Raw genomic sequence first — 18,054 nt, 5'->3', positions numbered from 1 at the left:
CAGTGTATAAAGTTGATTTTTAATAAGACGTAATTCTACCTTCAAATAACCAGGATTATCATTGCTGTATATTTGGTTAAATGGTTGCTTCAGGATATAAAATATAAAAAGTAATATTCTTTTTACAATATGAACATTTAGACTCCATGTAAACATTTTTTACTAATTTATAATTATTACCTTGTATCAAGAGCCAAAAAGGAACAGTCGAGAAGAATAAGCCACTATCAGAACTGACTCGTCTTGACTTAGATGACCTCATTATTACCATTGCCTAATCAACTGATCACCCTATAAAAATCTCTCTTTTTCTCTTATACTTACTAGGCATATCATTAGCTTTTCTTAAGTTAAATAAATGCCATTATGTTGTAATTAAAGAAATTTAAAATAACTATTCTTGCTATGTGATGAACTTTGATGTTATGTTCTTGTTATTTTAATGGATTTTATGGGAGGTGTTATTTAACAGATACTAGCTGACCCGGCGAACTTTGTCCCGCCTTAAAGGCAATATCACATGATCATATATTTTACTTTTTAAATTAGGATAATTGTAAATAAAAAAATATAATTATTCAATGATTCTTTATTTGCCATTTATTGTAGCACCTTGTTACATTTTTTGTTTTTTTATTAGGCGCGAAAACAAATAACGCGGATGGTCTTCCGACCCGTGGACATGCCACATTTAATTGGCCATGGGAAAAACATGGATGTTTGAGATTAAGACCACAAAACTTTCAACGATTGGCCTTGTGACTTATTTACAGTCATGACGGATCGGAAATTGAAACCGTTTAAACTCAAATGGCATGTCGTTTGGGATCATCGGGATCCTCGGAATGAGAATTTCCTCACCTTTGAGTATTGTGGTGTAAATCAAATTGTTCATCAATTTACTTACCACCAAACTTGTTCCGTTGCACAGTTTTGGTTGGTATAAGTTGCGAAGCATGATTACTACAGAACCAATATTTAGTTGTAAATTGTGCCAGGTACATCCAAGGAGTTTAAACATTCAATTGGATAGTTGGTGGCATCATCTTCATTTGTTACACAGTCAACAGATTTGAAAGAATGCAGTGTACCAATGATCTCATTCTGAATTATGTAGTTTAAGTCATCTACATCTTTATTCTTAGCTGCCAAAATTGCTCGCTCACTCAACCATTCATTATTTTTGAGGTTAGTAATGATGTTTGGGAATACTTTGTTGATGAGTTCGTCTTTCGATGAGACAAAGTTACAGATATTCTGAGGAAATGAAATCAATCCGCTCGTTTCGTCGACAGGTACTTGACCATTACCGATAGTCAACAATTACTCAGAGAAATCTTCAGCAGATGTATCGTTCAGCAATGCAACTCTCATGTTTGTTGTCAGCTGAAGTTTCCTAACATAGCGCCATAGATTCGATGATTTGAGGCAAGCGTTTATTCTGTCGGCAGCAGTCGATCTGGGAATTACTGGCAATGTTTGGCGGAAATCGCCAGACAGTAAAATAGTTGCGCCTCCAAAACATTTTGAGTCATTACGTAGATTTTGCAATGTTAGGTTAACTGCTTCCAATGCACGTTTATGCGCTATTGTGCATTCGTCCCAGATGATGATCTTCGATTCTGATAAAACTTTCGCCATAGCGGAGCGCTTTGTAATGTTGCACGTTGGTTCTTCAATATATTGAAGATTTAACTGCAATTTTAATGCAGAATGTGCCGTACGACATCTTTCTAGCAATGTGGCTGCTATTCCAGAAGAAGCAACTGAAACTGCAATGTTGGATCTTGCACGAACAGTGGCTAAAACTACTGACATGAGGAATGTCTTACCAGTTCCACCATGTAAATATAAACCACCGTTTCCATCATCAATTGCCTTCATTAATGTATCATAAACTTCCTTTTGTTGGGGGTTCATCAGGGGCACATTTGTTTGAACTACTAAATCTAATTCCTGGTGATCATATTCACGTTCCCATTCCAATTCTCGATTAAATGCGTCATTCATTTTACGATTTGGCACTGGCATTCCTAACCTGACTAATAAACTACCACACATGAGATAACTCATGTCTTCGATCAAGAGCAAGGCCCGATTATGTATCTCCTCATTTATTTCAAGATCGTAATTTATTGAACTGACACGAATTTGATGTAAAATATCTTTTGCCATATTATCCTTGTATTTGTGCCACAGGTTAGATGGGTTTGATGGAAAGCATGTCGAAATGATGATAGCAAATAATGTACGTATCTGACTTGGAGATGCAGAGATAACTGCTTTGAATTGTAAAAAATTAAAATTTGATTTGTATTATCTGGATAGTAAAGTATATGCTTAACAGTGATTGCAGAAACAGTTGAAGCAAAATTTGCTGTTTCTCTTAAGCTTACTCTATGCTTTAAAACTATATATCCTATGTATTTTTCCCAGTTCTTAGCTACCTCCCTACCAATTTTCAGCCAAATCGGATCAGCCGTTCTTGACTTATAAATAGTGTAACTAACACGACTTTCTTTTATATATATAGATCTGTTTTTTTTGCATTTTCTGTCTTTAAAAATGGGAAAAATGATGACATATTTATTAATAAATACTAGCAGTTACCTACGGCTTCATACACAATTTCGTGTGTTAAACCCGTATAAGCAGTTCTGGTTCGAGTGAATTATATTTTCGACGCCAATGTTAAGTTTGCCTTGTTGCCACGATCAAGAAAATATGTTAAAAAGTGTATATTTAAGGTCATTTTAATTTACTCCGGTTTTTGTATTCCTTGTTCCAATTGTTAGCTGATTTTGCTTCTCTCCCGATCAAGAATATATATATATATATATATATATATATATATATATATATATATATATATATATATATATATACACATAGAACCAAGGGTTTTATGTCGATCTTTAAATTTATAGTAAACGTTTAAAACAATTTTTGAACAATTAGAACTGGAATTGGTACATAGTTTATAAGAACAGTTCAGCGAAAATTCAACTAGCATAGCTCTTGTCAACGGCTTTAAAGGGAGTCTTCAGAGTGAAATCCTGACCATCTTATATTTTAGAACATTTTCTAAGATAGATTAGTACTTACCTAATCACTGAAATCCAAAACTGTGTTAAAGTTTATATAAGTGCTTCAAGAATGAAACAGAAAGTCAACTGTTCCTAACATGTAACTTGAACAATTTCCAGTGTAAAACTTGGCTTTGTGAAATAAATCTTCAATTCAAACCTCACATTTATTTGCTATTGTAGGTAATAGTTAGTTATGTTGCAGTTGTAGTTGTTAAGGAAGTTTACTCAACCGAGTTTAGATTGCACATAACATAATTTTTTGGTAGTTTTGTAGATAATTATTAATACAAATCATTTTACAAATAAAGAGCATTGTTTATCTGTTAAAGTATACACCACTTTTCATAAAATGTTGTGTATTTATTAGTGATTGGTTCATTAGACATTTAAATATTTTTGGACTTTACAATGAGTATTATGAGCTGTGGAGTGTAATATAAAAGTTGAAAACTGTTAAAATTTGTAAATGTCTAATATTATATTCTGTCTACTGTAGAGGTGGTGTATATCGGTGTACTACATCCCATACATTATGAGGTAGCCAAGCTTAGCCTAGAGCATGGGAAGTCTGTCTTATGTGAAAAACCACTCTGTATGAATGCCAAGGAAACCCAACAGCTCATTGAGGTTTGTTCATACATTTATTATCAAAATATACGTAATTTGTTTTTACTGCACTAAACTCAAATAAGTTAAATTTTTAAAACTATTCATAGGCATCAATAACACTAATTAAATGAAGTTATTTAAACATAATTAAAAGTGCAGTGAAATTTGGGTATTGCTATTAATGTTGGGGAAGAAAACAATATTTTACTTTGTACTGCAAGACCAGGTTAAATTACGTTAATTATGAAACATATATAGTTCACTGGATTCCCCTGAAGTACTTCTTTCATTTCAGGAAAGCTTTCTGGATGATTTTTGTTTTGTTTCTTATATTACTAAAGAAAATAATGTTAAATAAAATAAAATTTGTTATTTTGAAGTATTTAAATATTTTTATTTATTGAAAGGAATAGTTTTTTTACAATCTAACATTTAACAAGACAATTTGACAAATTAGGTAATTAATAGAGGCAACATACATTAAATTGGCAGACAAACAATCAGTCAACCATCAGTCGAGATTAGGCCGCTTTGGTTGCCAATTTCAAAAAATGAACTAAAAAGAAAACCACAAGTATCAAACAGATTAGATATTTGTAATAAACCAATGTGGAGTTACAGTATGGTTTTAAGAAGCTCATCTAACATGAATCAATAATAAAAAAGGGGCCAATTCTTGTCTCCCTTCCTTTTTATTGCTGCCATCTTGTTTCTGCTGTGACGATCGCCATTTGCTATTGGCCTCTGATCAGTCGTAGGTGACTGGTCGACAAGTACAGATGATGGTATGATTGATAATTTAAATATTTTCCTGTTTTCTTTCAAAAAACAAAAAAGGAACATCCCTATGTCTTAATACACACACATCCAAAAAAAACTTCCTTTTTTGTACTTCCACTTCCATTGTGAGGCGGATGGAAGGAGAAAGCTATCTCTATTAATGTGATGTAAAAACTCATTCAGTTCAGTGTCTCCAGAAGGAGAAATAACAAAGTTATCATCCACATACCTCCACCAAATCTTCGGTTTGAACTGAGCTGACGCCAAAGCTTTTTGTCCAAATTCATCCATAAAGATATTGGCGAAAATAGGAGAATCCATTGCCATTAAAAATGAAATTAAAACTCCCTAGAATATTCAAAAATTCAATAATGTTTTAAAGGGCTAAACAAGTTAAGTCCACTTATTGAGGCTATCTCTTATTCTACCCAAATTGGTTGATTAAACTGATGAACACTTATTATCTTGTAATACTAAAGTTAATATATTAGTGAAAAGCAATATAACATCACTACACACATAAGGTATAATAAGTAAGAATAGAAAGAAGATAGACGTTGTTATGAAGTTTTGTTGCTGAAAACTTTATGGTTTCACTTTACATATGCTCCAGTTCCTTCATACTTTTGCGCATCTCCACATCAGTTTAGTTTCTCAACTTGCCTGTATGTATGACTGTCTTGAAAGATGAGGAAGAAAAATTAAAAGCAGTTCTTTATGTAAAATATCTACCACATCAACTTAATAAGTGGTGTTATAAGCAGCGCATTGATTATAAATATTATAAACAAATCGTTCAGTAGTATTGTTGTTAAGATACCAAAAAACTGAACTTCCCTTTTTATTTTTTTAATCCTCTCCTCCCTTTTTGTAGAATAAAACTTTAAAGCCCATACTCACTTAGTACCCATTTTGCTAACACCATCTAGATATACTTTTCACTACATTGGACGTCCAGGGCAACTGTAGTTGACAGTCTTTGGCAATTTATGCACTAAAATTATAACAAACTGTAGGTTGATAAATGATATATCACCTTAGGAGTAAATTTGGAACAGATATAGTCAGTGGAAGATTCCAAAACCTCTGAGAGGACTTCTCCACAGTATTAATTGTCATGTTAATCACAGAATTTATTAAAAAAATAGAGCCTTGAAGGACAGATTTGCGAGCCATCACTTTTATCCTTCTGTGTCAGTCACAATAACAATGCAATGCAATGTTTACTTTTGATCATTTCAAAAGAACTTGACTACTAAGAGTGGTCAACTAGGACATGCAAATTAACACAGGTTTTGTCAAACATGCGTTGTAGAAACAAAAACTTCTCTGTACTCAATTTCAAAAAAATAATTAGTGCCAAACAGTACTTTAATTTAGATTCTCTCAGATTAAAAACTATTAAGAGTATATAATTTTATCCACATATTTATATATTTTGTTTTTTTAGTATTGAATGTTTTTTTAATCGTTAAAACTGGATTAAAGCTACTTAAACATTAAAATTTATTTTTTAATGTTATTTTTATAATTTGTCTATGCAGCTTTCATGTTGTGCTATTTCCAATTTTACATTTAACTTGACGTGTTTAATTTGAGTATTGAAATGTTTGATTCTTCAGTTGGCCAAAAAGAAGAAGCTATTCTTAATGGAGGCAGTATGGAGTAGATGTTTCCCAGTGTATGAGGAATTAAGAAAGGCTTTACTCAGCAAGACTATTGGTGATGTTTTATATGTTAATACTCAGTTTGGTGCTAAAATCGAGGTTGACAGAATATGGTGAGTTAGATTTATATAAACAGTTATATGTAATAATAGTTTGCACTTATCTTACTTTTTAAGTTTACAAATGAAAATAAAATTCCTATGTGTCAATATTGGTTTGATTCCATTATGTTTTAGTAAAAAGTTAAACATATTTTAGTTGAACTTTAAAAATCAGTAAACTACATTGAGCTTAGTTTCTAGAACTAAAAGTGGGGTAATTGTAACTTTCTGGACTATGGTTTAATGCATTCCTGAGGTACTGGGGAAAGTTTCCCTAGCAAACCAACGAACGTCCTTTTTTACAGAGAAATGTTGGAATGTGATTCCGATACGATCTGTAGCTTACATATATATCCTTTACATGATATTTCTTTATAATTCCTTCTATTTTTATGTTTTGAAAAGGAAACCCATTATGATTTTGTTTGTTTTAAGGAGGTTCATGACTATGACACAAGAGATATTGTTACATTGTTTTCATAGTGCAAAAGCAAAAACTAGTTACCAATATTTGCAAATGTTTTGTTTAATTTATGTACCTTAAGAGTTCAGAAGTATATACGAAGGTAGGCTGAAAAGTAATGCACACATGCTTATGAAATGCAATTGAAATGCGCAAAGAAGCGCACCTGATGGCATTCGTAAGTACCATTCCTCTTCTACACACATGTGCAGTTTGAAAACCTTGCATCAATCCATTGTATTGTTAGCAGTGTAACTATGCAGACAGATTCAAATGCAATGTCAATTAGATGTAAACAACCTGCTGTTATCGAATTTTTAACTGCTGAAAAAGTGAATCCTACTGAAATCCATTGTTGTTTAAAGAGTTTTTATGGTGACGATGCTGTTGATAAATCGACTGTCAATTGATGGGTGATAAAATTTCGTGGTTGTAAGCCTGGAAAAGCCATAATTGTTGATGGAACACACAGTGGACGTCCGATTACTGCCACAGATGACAAGCGTCACAAACTCATTGATGATTTGTTCCAAAGTAAACAGCAAATCACCCAACAGCGTATCACAAACCATGTTGGAATATCTAAGGAACGTGTTGTTTTCATTGATCAATAATTAGGAATGCTGTCAGCAACTTTTGCAGTGCTACCATGATGAAGGAGATGACTTTCTTTTGAATATCGTGATGGGGAATTAGTCATAGGTGTACCATTATGATCCAGGAGAGAAAAGACAAAGCAATGAATACCGACATTTAGGTTCTCCTGCAACAAAAAGTTCAAAACACAAAATAAATTCGCAAAAAGATCATTTTGACTGTGTTTTGGGATGCTCATCGAGTTTATGTGACCAATTATGTGGATCAAGGTGCAACAGTAAATTCGTCTCAGTACATAGATACCCTAAAATACCTTTGACGTTGAGTTTGTCGTGTTAGAGGCAGCCTCGAGCCAATAATCTTGCAACACGACAATGCTTGTTTGCACACTTTGCGTGCAACTGAAGAGGGTATGAGAAAGCTGAAGTTTGAACCAATTCCACACCCTCTCTATTCCCCGATTTAGCCCCTGCGATTTTTATTTTTTCCCTCTACTCGAGAGAGATCTCAAGGGTACTCAATAAACTTTAGATGATGCAGTGAAAGCAGCTATTGCGTCCTGGGTTCGAGAAAAATCTGAAGAACTTTTCATTGACTGATTACAAAACTGGATATACGTTGGGAAAAATGTGTTAGTGTTAATGGTGACTATGTTGAAAAATAAATGAATGATTGTAAAGCTTAAGAATTGTACTTCAATTTACTTTCCACCCGATCTCGCTATTTATTTTCGTTAGCGTTCTACAAGCATGTGTGCACTATTTTCATTTCAGCCTAACCTCGTAAAGTTTCAATCATGTGTACTGAAATAAATTTTTAAGCTGAATAAAAGTGAAGCCCTTTTTATTCACTTAGGGAATTTTCGACTTCCATTATGAGACTTTTTTTGGGCAAAGGCAGACTTTTCCCCTTGGCTGAGACTTGACTGATGGTTGTGCTCATTTTAATTATATGTAATAGATGGCATTGTTATATATCACAAAAACATGTAAGCCCATGTAGACAAGCAACAAGTTCAACAACACTCAGCTCTAGCTGGTGGTCTGCCTGGGGGACATTTTTTTGGAAAATTATAAATTGTTTTTAAAATATTGGAGAAAAGGCCCTGCATAAAAAGCGATTAAAAGAGCATTTACTAGTAATTAAAAAATGGTTCTACTCAGTTGGGAAGTACTTGGCTAATTTCTTCTTAACATGGTAAGCGTTAGTTACAAGATTTGTGATATATGTTCTATACTTTTTGTTTTGTTGTTGCAAGTTTTGTTTTTTATTTTACAATTTGTTGACCATTATAATACATTTATTGTATATAATGTATGTTATTGTAAGTGGACCTTTCTTGTACAGTGTAATTCAAGTCAATGACAATAAAAGATGATTGAGTAACATCACTATGTTTAAAGTAACAATGTACATTCTTACATAATGTATTGTACTATGAAATATATTTTATTTGCTCTCATTGTATTTGCAATACAAAATTAATAAATAATAATAAAGATATTCTGGTGAAGATTTTATTATGACGTTCAAATATTGTAAATAATCATTATACTATTTAATATCTTTTAACATTTTCCATTATCATAAGTTGAGTAAAAAACAGAAAAACAACAGTGATTGAACCTATTATTTATTTTTTCACAATATTTAAAGTTTCTGATAAACTGAGCTTTAATATTTAGGTATTTTTCGGGGGTTTAATTTTAATGCTTTGAATGATTTACCATTCAGTAAATGCTTTATAGATCAATAAAAATCGCACAATAAGTTAAAAAGTTGTACTTGGTTCAGTTTTGTTGGTTAAGTTACCAAAAAGTGTTTTAATAAATCAGAACCACTGAGATATGACATCAGCAGTTTTGTTGCTCAGGAAGAAAGAGCTGGGTGGTGGTACTGTGTTAGACCTTGGTATCTACACTCTACAGATGGCCACCTTGGTGCTGGGTAACAGCCCGATAAAGGTGGTGGCTGCAGGACATCTCAATGACGAGGGGGTGGACGAGGCAATGAGCTGTGTGTTGAGCTACCCTGGTGGAGCTACCGCAGTTCTATCCACACATAGCAAGGTCCTGCTGCCCAACACAGCATATATCGTTGGGACCAAGGGTTCTTTTACGGTACATATTTTTTCTCATAAGGCAATTTGCTTCTAAAAAGAAGACAAACTGTATTTTGTTACATGGAGGTATTATTTTCAGAGTTAATAAAAGAAGTGAAAACTAAAAATGAGTTCCATATATAACATTGTTAATATACAGGGTGATTTATAAGTATGGTGCTGTCTAAATCTGCAGAGATAAAGCAACATTTAACCCTTTGATATGCGAGAATTTCCAGAAGCCCGTTACGGGCTCCTTAGCATTTGTTTTAATACAACATTATTTTATAATGTTTCTGGCTGAAACTTTATCAGAGGCCAATTAAAGAACTGTTTGACATTTTCTTTATGCACTTCAGACATAACCAGTGACAACTGCTAAACAAGAGCTGTTTTCAGGTGAGTTGCAAATATTCAGTTGGTGGCCAGTTTGTTTATGTCCATTGTTAGTGAATTCGATTGTGCCGGCTTTTTTGTGTCTTAGGTTGTTTTAATAGTTGAAGTGGAAGAAAGTAAAATTAGAAAACAATTACAAGAAGACAGTATTATTTCAATTGAACATACTTCAATTGAACATTCACAAATTGAATCTATGTTAGACCTATTATGACAAAAAAACAAGTTTTTCTACAAGATGATTGTTTTCCTTCTGAATACAGTTTTTTTACATAATTACTATGTTTCTCATTCTGCTTTTTTTAAATGCTCTTTAATATAAAAAATGCTCTTAAACAAATTAAAAAATCTTTCAATATAGTTTTTATAGGTAAAAACTAAAAAAATTGATTTTCTTGTTAATACATTTCAAGGTAATATTCCATGTTAGCACCCCCAACATTTTTTTATACTAATATTTTTACTTATCTTTCTAGATAATTTTATATACAACAAAGAAAAAAAAGCAAGAGTTAAAATATGTGTGATAGCAAATTTTTTATGATTTTTCTCCCGAAACCTTACATTTATGCAGAAAAACCCACGTCATTTCTCAAATATAGATACAAAACATATTCCGGCTTTTTTTACAAGATTTTATTTTTCCGACACTCAAAGGGTTAATTGAGGAACATCACCTACTTTTTTCTCAACGATAACAATATAAATTTACTCATTTAAAAATAGCTTCTGTTTTCCAATATGATGGCCAACTTTATATTTTTCTTACCTTTGGAACATTTTATTTTATGGTAATTTTAAATAGTAAATTTAGTTCCAAGAAGTTTTAATACTTTGCATTTCCTCCTGAAATATTATAAATTTCTAATATACAGATATTTAAATAGGTTAAAATTGCAACTAAACAAATATTAAAAAATGCTTTTATTGTTGATTATTTTTAGACAAATTCTGTTTTTCAAAATAACTCCAGTCACATTACTACATTACTAATATAATTGTTAGAGCTGAAAGTTTCTTACAACTACACAACATTAATTAACTACTAAAATATTTCTATAAAAGATTCACCTAAGAGGAATAACTAATTAGCAACTGAGTAATATCAAAGTTTTTTTTTTACTTTCTTATTCAAAACTTCCTTTATCTCAGTCAAGTTTAGATTTACCTAAATCTTTTGATTCATGTGTGTATGTAAGTTTATGTTTTATACTGTTTTATGTGTACAAGTTAGTGTATTTTAAGAGCCGTTATGAAATATTTCAAGTTCATAGCCAATATTTATGTCATTAAATCACACTAAATGTAATCCCGTTTCATTATACAGATACACGCGCCCTTCTGGGCACCTACAAAACTGACTCGGTTGAATGAGGCCTATGAAATTATTGAAGAGAAAGAGTTTCCATTACCAGACAGTAAACACGTCTTCAATTTTCCAAATGGTGCTGGTATGAGTTATGAGGCCGCTGAGGTGCGGAGATGCCTTCTAGCAGGTAAAATACGAACTGAATTTACTTTTTGGAATTATGTTTGTACTGAAATTTTCATTACAGTACATTTTGGCAGATTATTGTTGTGTGTACATGTCATCTAAATGACTATAACATGTTATACAGGAATAACAGAATGCCCTCTTATCACACACGAGGACAGTATGGTTTTGGCTACACTGGAAGATGAGGTAAGGAAACAAATTGGCGTGCACTATCCACAGGACGATTAAATTACTAAAAATAAAATAATAAATGTTCACTTTTATTGTGACAAATGTATTAAAAACTATAATCACAAAGTATTATATAGTTATTATATATTTTATTCTTATATAATGAAAAAGGTTAAAATTTTAAAGGTTAAAAAAGGTTAAAGTGTAATATATCCCCTCGAAAGAGGCAGACGTGATGTAAGATAAGTAAATATTATGTTGGGTATCAGGGAGATAGAACAAAAATACTTTTAATATAATGAAAAATTTGATTTTTATGAAATAATGATCATATTATAATACAATCTATAACTAATAAAATGTATCAAAAGTATTGATTTGTAAATAACACCTCACATTAAAAAATGTAATGCTTAGAAAACATTATGTTTTATATAAAGTTTTTATTGTATTAAATTAGGAATACATTACAGTAAAAGCCAGTTAGTTATAAAACTTTGGGTGGTATAAAAAAGATGATACCTTGAAAACCTGGAAATTTTCTACATATCTCACTGTAGAAAATTACTCACTGTGTTAACAACACAAAACTCATAAGGACGAACGAGGTAAAACTATGTGATTTTCGTGATATTAGACTTTCACCACATTACATATTATAAGTTACGTTAACTAAAATGTATTAGCTTTAACATGTGATAGCCTATAAGATACTCACTTTGTTGTTATAAAAAGGTGTGTATACCCAGAGATTTCATTAATATTTAAGTAATTGTTGCCTCAAACTGAAAAAGATTTCTTTTAGTGTTTTCACCTTATTATTAACCCTCCTCCCTTCCTGTAACTTTTTTTTTTTAGGCCAATCATAACTATTGCCCGATTGCTATCATTTGAAATTCCACTGTTCATCTGATCATGTAGGATCCAAGAGCCAATTTGCATTGTGCAAGCATAGAACGGGGGTGTTATTGAAATTGGCAGAGATTTCCCCTAAGAAAGACACCAGTTGATAGTCGTGCTTGTTTTGGTGGAGTTCGAAATGGGATGATATCAAGAGTTAAAAAATATGAATGATAATTTTTCAGATCATATTTTTCTTAGCTTTACACTCAACATCAGACACATATGTAATTGTTAAATCAGTGTCAACTAATTAGATATAGACCTTAGAAGTGGTGAGTTCAGTCTATTTATCTAATTGTCTGACAGTGATATAACTATTATTTGTGTGTCTGACAGTTTTGAGTTTATTGAGCTGAAAAAAATATCTGAGGAAAACTTTATATATTTTGAAGCCTTTTTATACTTTCATTTCGACCTACTCCGAAAAATAGCTTGGTTGACAATTGATTTATTTTATAAGGAAAAATGTAGATATCGATTTAAGAAAAAAACCAAGGTTATGTCACTTTACAATGCAAAGTAGTTTTTGGCTCCTGGACTATGAGGCTTCATCTAATAATAAAACTGTCAATTATATGAAGGTGCCTTGTATAACAGTTCTGTCAGTATTCAACTTAAGATTTACTGTTTCATTCTTATTGATATGAGTAAGAAATTAATAAGAAGGTATTAAATAAGTAAATTAATAACTTATGCTTTGTATGGCATGTATTATTATACAATATTTATATAATATTTTATATAGTATATAATTATATTACATTATATAATATTTTATCTAATTATGGTCTTGATATGTCAAGTTACTGAAATGTTGAATTAGTATTGATTTTACTTCAATAAAAATATAGTATTGTTATTGTTACTAATAATATTTGTAATTTTACTAATTATATTTCAATAAATAATTGTATATGTTTCGTGATCTAATTCTTACAACCTCAATACTTACTTCCTCGATAAATCTTGAGTTAGTTTTATCTTTTCTCAATTAAGCCTTGATGATGATTAGGCAAGATCACTGACAAAGTCAGCGTTTTTCCTGTTGTAGATTGCGACGGCTATTGTTTCTTGTATCTAAAATAAAAAACTGCAAGACAACCATCTCACATTCACTTGAATAGCAGTCTATGCTGGGATTTACTGGAGGATTCTAGTATTAATAGAATCTCTGAACAGGCAATATATTAATATTGTGGTTGTTAAATGAGGCTTTATTTTGTATTAAATTAGGTTTTGACTCAAAGAAGAAAAGGGGAGTCTACTCAAAAGATCATCAATCACTCTCATAATAATGAAAACAAAAGTTCTCATGATTTATCATAAAGGTAATAATAATTGTACATTAGACCTTAATGCTGCGGATTTCCGACTAGCTGTACCCCTTAAAAGCTCTCGGTAAAACAAAATCTGAGTTGTGTCAAGAATATAAAATCAGGGTTGTTAATAATCTATAATGTTAATGCAACGATTATATTTTAGCTATATATTTTCCTTCTTAAGTGTCACTTTATGACAATTCATTCCTCCTTACCTTAGAAACATTTCATTTGTATATTGGACGTCATATTTTGAACATTGTTTTCCCATATCAGATATTTTCCAATAAGAGTTTAAATTGGTTTGACCTTTAATACTTTGGCACAAATTATAAATTGGTTCAGAAACATTAAGTTCAGGCCGATATGCCTGTCCTCCTTTCTTCTTAAAACTATGGAAAAAATGGTTGCCAGGTTTGTTTGGGAGGGAGCTCTTTTGGAGCGACCTCTACATCCTAACCAGCATGCCTACACTCCAGGAAGGTCATGCGACTCGGCCGTGCATCAATTGGTATGCAGGATTGAGAAGACGCTGGCGGCAAAAATCAATGCGGTCTCAAGACGTGGTGTTGATGGTCAGGTGTGTGACTGGATAAGGGCCTTGTTCACGGACAGGGTTGTTGTCACAACCTTCATGGGAGCAAGTGTTAGTGCGAAGACTGAGGGGCTGTCCGCAGGGGGGCGTCCTCTCTCCTCTTCTGTGGATGACCTGCTAAATTCTTTGAATAGCAGCGATGTCTTTGCACAGGGGTACGCAGATGATATTGTGATTCTTGTGAGTGGCAAGTTCAACACAACAATCACGGAACTGACCAATGCTGCTCTGAACATGGTGGGAAATTGGTGCGATGAGGTTGGTCTCACTGTCAACCCCACCAAGGCTGCTGTGGTTGCCTTTACCAGGAGGCGACAGATGGAGGGCATTGGTCCCTTTCTACTCAAAGGCTCTCCTGTTGAGCTGAAGACTGAGGTCAAGTACCTGGGCGTGATCCTAGATAAGGTTCTAAACTGGGGACCTCATCTAGAAAGGGTCATTGCCAGGGGGAAATGGTCTCTAATGCAATGCAGATGTGTGATAGGTGGGCCCTGGGGGACTGAAGCCGAGGCTCTTGTACTGGCTTTATGTTTCCGTGGTCAGACGGAAACTGCACTAATGTACGGAGCTTTCGTCTGATGGCCAAGACGGTGGTAGCTCGTCTGGCGGGTATCCAAAGGATGGCCTGCCTTGCTATCACTGGGGCTTTCCTAGTGCGCCAGGCGCGGCTCTGGACTGTTGTCTTAACCTCGCCCCCCTGGACATTGTCATTCGGGCTATGGCCAGGAGGAGTGCCTACTGTCTTCAGCAGATGGGGCTCTGGTCGGGCTGCAGCGGTGGACACTGCAGAATTAGCACCCTGAGACAGGAGGATGCTCTGCACATGATCTCTGATCAGATGCCACAAAAGTTTTCCTTTGACAAACCCTTTAGGATTATTGTACCCTATAGGGATGATTGGTCAGAGGGAAGGAAACCTCTCCCACCAGCGGAGCTTGAATGGTTCACAGACGGCTCTAAAACAAAAAGCGGCACAGGCGCTGGAATTCTGGGAGTGAGACCATGTAGGGAGCTGGTGGTTCCTATGGGTCCGTATCCGACAATCTTTCAAGCGGAGGTCGCAGCTATTATGGAATGTGCTCGTGAGAATCTTCGTCTGCGATATAGGAGCAAGACGATTAATATTTTCACGGACAGTCAGGCAGCGCTGATGGCGCTGGACTCTTGCGTGATCAAATCCAAACTGGTTTGGGATTGCTATCAGGCCGTTTCCTCCCTTGCCAGAATCAACAATGTAACCGTTTATTGGGTTCCTGGTCATGAGGGGATTCTTGGAAACGAAAGAGCTGATGCCCTGGCCAACCAGGGCTCAGAGACAATTATGATGGGCCCTCAACCGTTCTGCGGTGTTCCAAGGTGTGAATCCTCTAGGGTTGTCTCGAAATGGATTCGCGCGGAGCATGAGAGAAGGTGGAGGTTGCATCCGGGTTTGAGAATGGTATTACAGTCACCTTCATCCAGGGTGGCTTCGGACCTTCTCTCATTAAACAGATCAATGTCTTCTCAGGTTATTGGTCTCATTACGGGGCATGGTCACCTGAGGAAGCATCTTCACAGAGTCGGCATCCTTCAGGAGGATCCGCTCTGTAGAAGGTGCAATGAGCAGGAGGAGACTGCTGAGCACCTGCTCTTTGATTGCCCCGCAATAGCAAGAGAGCGGTATGCCATCTTTGGTAGTTTGGACAGGGCTGGTGAATTTCCCCTGGAAGACTTGATAGGTTGTTTTCGGCGGTTTGTGGAACTGCTGAAATTGTATACTGGTGGATCTCATGGTGTGTTTCCGGGGTGCGCAAAAAGCCCTTGAGGCTTAAGTGCATGGCAGTAGGCCGCCCCAAGGGAAAAACATTAAGTTAATTGTCTTAAACTGATATATTCTGCAATCAATTCATGTTAATAAATAGAATCAAGTAAATATATGAACACACACAGTTGAGAGTAAAAGTTAAAATAACAGTAAAACACTGAATGAAGGCTAAACATATACTAGAAAATGTATTTGATGGTGGACAGCACCAAATAAGTTGAACTTATCAATCAAAGATGGAGAGTTTGATCAATATGCGGATGATAAAACTATCTGCAGCAAATCTTCTTCAAAAGAGGACTTGGAAATCAAATAATTTATTACTCTCAATTTAATTCATATATTTCAAATTTTTTTTCTGAGATTTGAAAACAAAGAATACCAATTCTAATGTTCTTTATTTCTGTCTTCGGCAGCAGTTCAGTTAAAGCTCTCCTACTGTCATGGGTCATGAAGTTCTTCTGGAGGACATAGATTCCTCAGAGTTCCTGGGAATATACATAGGTCAGGGTTTAACCTAAACGACCGTATGAACATTGTTCAAGAGTTACTTCAGGCATCTATGCCTTACCAAACATTGCAAATTTTTGTTCTCTACAAGTCTTGAGAATAGCCATACTTCGGTTTAATTTATCCACATTTGGCTTATGGAATAAGACTGGGGCAGTTGTGATAAATACAGCACCGAGAGAGAATTTAAGGTACAAAAACAAACAGTTCAAATTATCTCAAAATTGAAACCTAGAGAGTTGTGTAAAAATGTCTTCAGGGAAGTGCTGATTTTACCAAGCATCTACCTCTCTGAGATGAAGTTGAAGTGCATTTTAATTCAGGGAAGGTATTCACCATAATGAGACTGGAGGGAGAGACAACTTCAGGATTCAACAGCATAGAACTACCACTTTCAATTACTTGCCCTTACAAGTTGGTGTTGGACTTATCAATTATCTTTCGGAGGCAATAACAAATTCTAACAATTCAGAGCTTGTCTCAAATGCCTGTTGGTATACCAAGCGTATTACTCGGTCAACGAATTCTTGGCAAGAAATTGGGAAAATTAATTACTGGAAAACTAATTGACGCAAAACCTTAGTTCTGATATCAAGTGTGATTGCTGAAGGACGGGTCAACATTTTAACTTTGTATGAGTCTGAATTAAAATATATAATGTAACTATTTTTTATATTTACGGACAATAATTATTAGAAGGTTACAATTCTATGTATTGATTGTCTTTTATGAAATAAAGATTATTATTACCATATAGACCAAATTTATTTTTCAGTTTTATCCCCTTAAATTTTAAGCGATTTTAATTTTGAAATTGATTTGTAATCCAGATATTCATAAAGTTTTATGTATAGAAGTAGAACAATTATTTTATAAAAATTGTACAAAACAAGTATTTGAAATTTGAAAGTAAAAATTTGCTAGTATTTTTTGAGCGATAGATTTGTATAAATATAAAAATGTTAAAAATTTGCTTTTAAAATCCTTTATATATTTCGATAGCTTTTTACGTAATTTCTAGTGTTTGTCTTACCAGCTATATTACTACCGCGTCTTCAGGCAGTTTTCGATTATCTCGTTACTCCGACACATTTAAATAAAAGGAGTTTGGGCTTAAGGACATTTAATTAGTGACAATACTTATGAATTTTAATATGTTGAAAGTATACAAATTAAATTGAAGATCCATTGTTAGTTTAGACGGCGATACCGTTAATTTTTACAACACTGATTGTATAATGACTTTAAAGGTCGGCATTGTCATGTGTATATGTACAAATTTAGAAACCCTATAATCTTCTAACCTTACAAGGTAACAATCCTTACAACCTTACAACATTGGTCTAAAAACTATGGTGATATTTTTGACATATGAATAGGTTGATTGTTGACAATAGACAATAGACAATAGACAATATTATTTATTTCCTTTAAGACATTTTACAATGTAA

General features: G+C 33.8%; 1 protein-coding gene across 5 annotated transcripts in view; it reads left to right on the top strand.

The window, feature by feature from the left end:
- Nucleotides 1-13,295, top strand: part of LOC124355024 (trans-1,2-dihydrobenzene-1,2-diol dehydrogenase-like) — a 28,792-nt gene extending 15,497 nt beyond the window's left edge. For 4 of the 5 annotated variants that reach the window (XM_046805914.1, XM_046805912.1, XM_046805913.1 and 1 more), the window contains exons 3-7: nt 3,586-3,716; nt 6,101-6,258; nt 9,180-9,426; nt 11,131-11,299; nt 11,423-13,295. In XM_046805914.1, coding sequence (XP_046661870.1) covers nt 3,586-3,716; nt 6,101-6,258; nt 9,180-9,426; nt 11,131-11,299; nt 11,423-11,529 — 812 coding nt within the window. In that variant the 3' untranslated portion in view covers nt 11,530-13,295. The remainder of the gene's footprint in view (nt 1-3,585; nt 3,717-6,100; nt 6,259-9,179; nt 9,427-11,130; nt 11,300-11,422) is intronic. The other variant, XM_046805911.1, reaches the window with a different exon arrangement.
- The last annotated feature ends 4,759 nt before the right edge of the window (nt 13,296-18,054 follow it).

This window comes from Homalodisca vitripennis, chromosome 2 (genome assembly GCF_021130785.1).
Source record: "Homalodisca vitripennis isolate AUS2020 chromosome 2, UT_GWSS_2.1, whole genome shotgun sequence".
Classification (NCBI taxonomy): Eukaryota; Metazoa; Arthropoda; class Insecta; order Hemiptera; family Cicadellidae; genus Homalodisca; species Homalodisca vitripennis.
The sequence above is the reverse complement of the archived record's forward strand: the minus strand, read 5'-3'. Positions and strand labels throughout refer to the sequence as shown.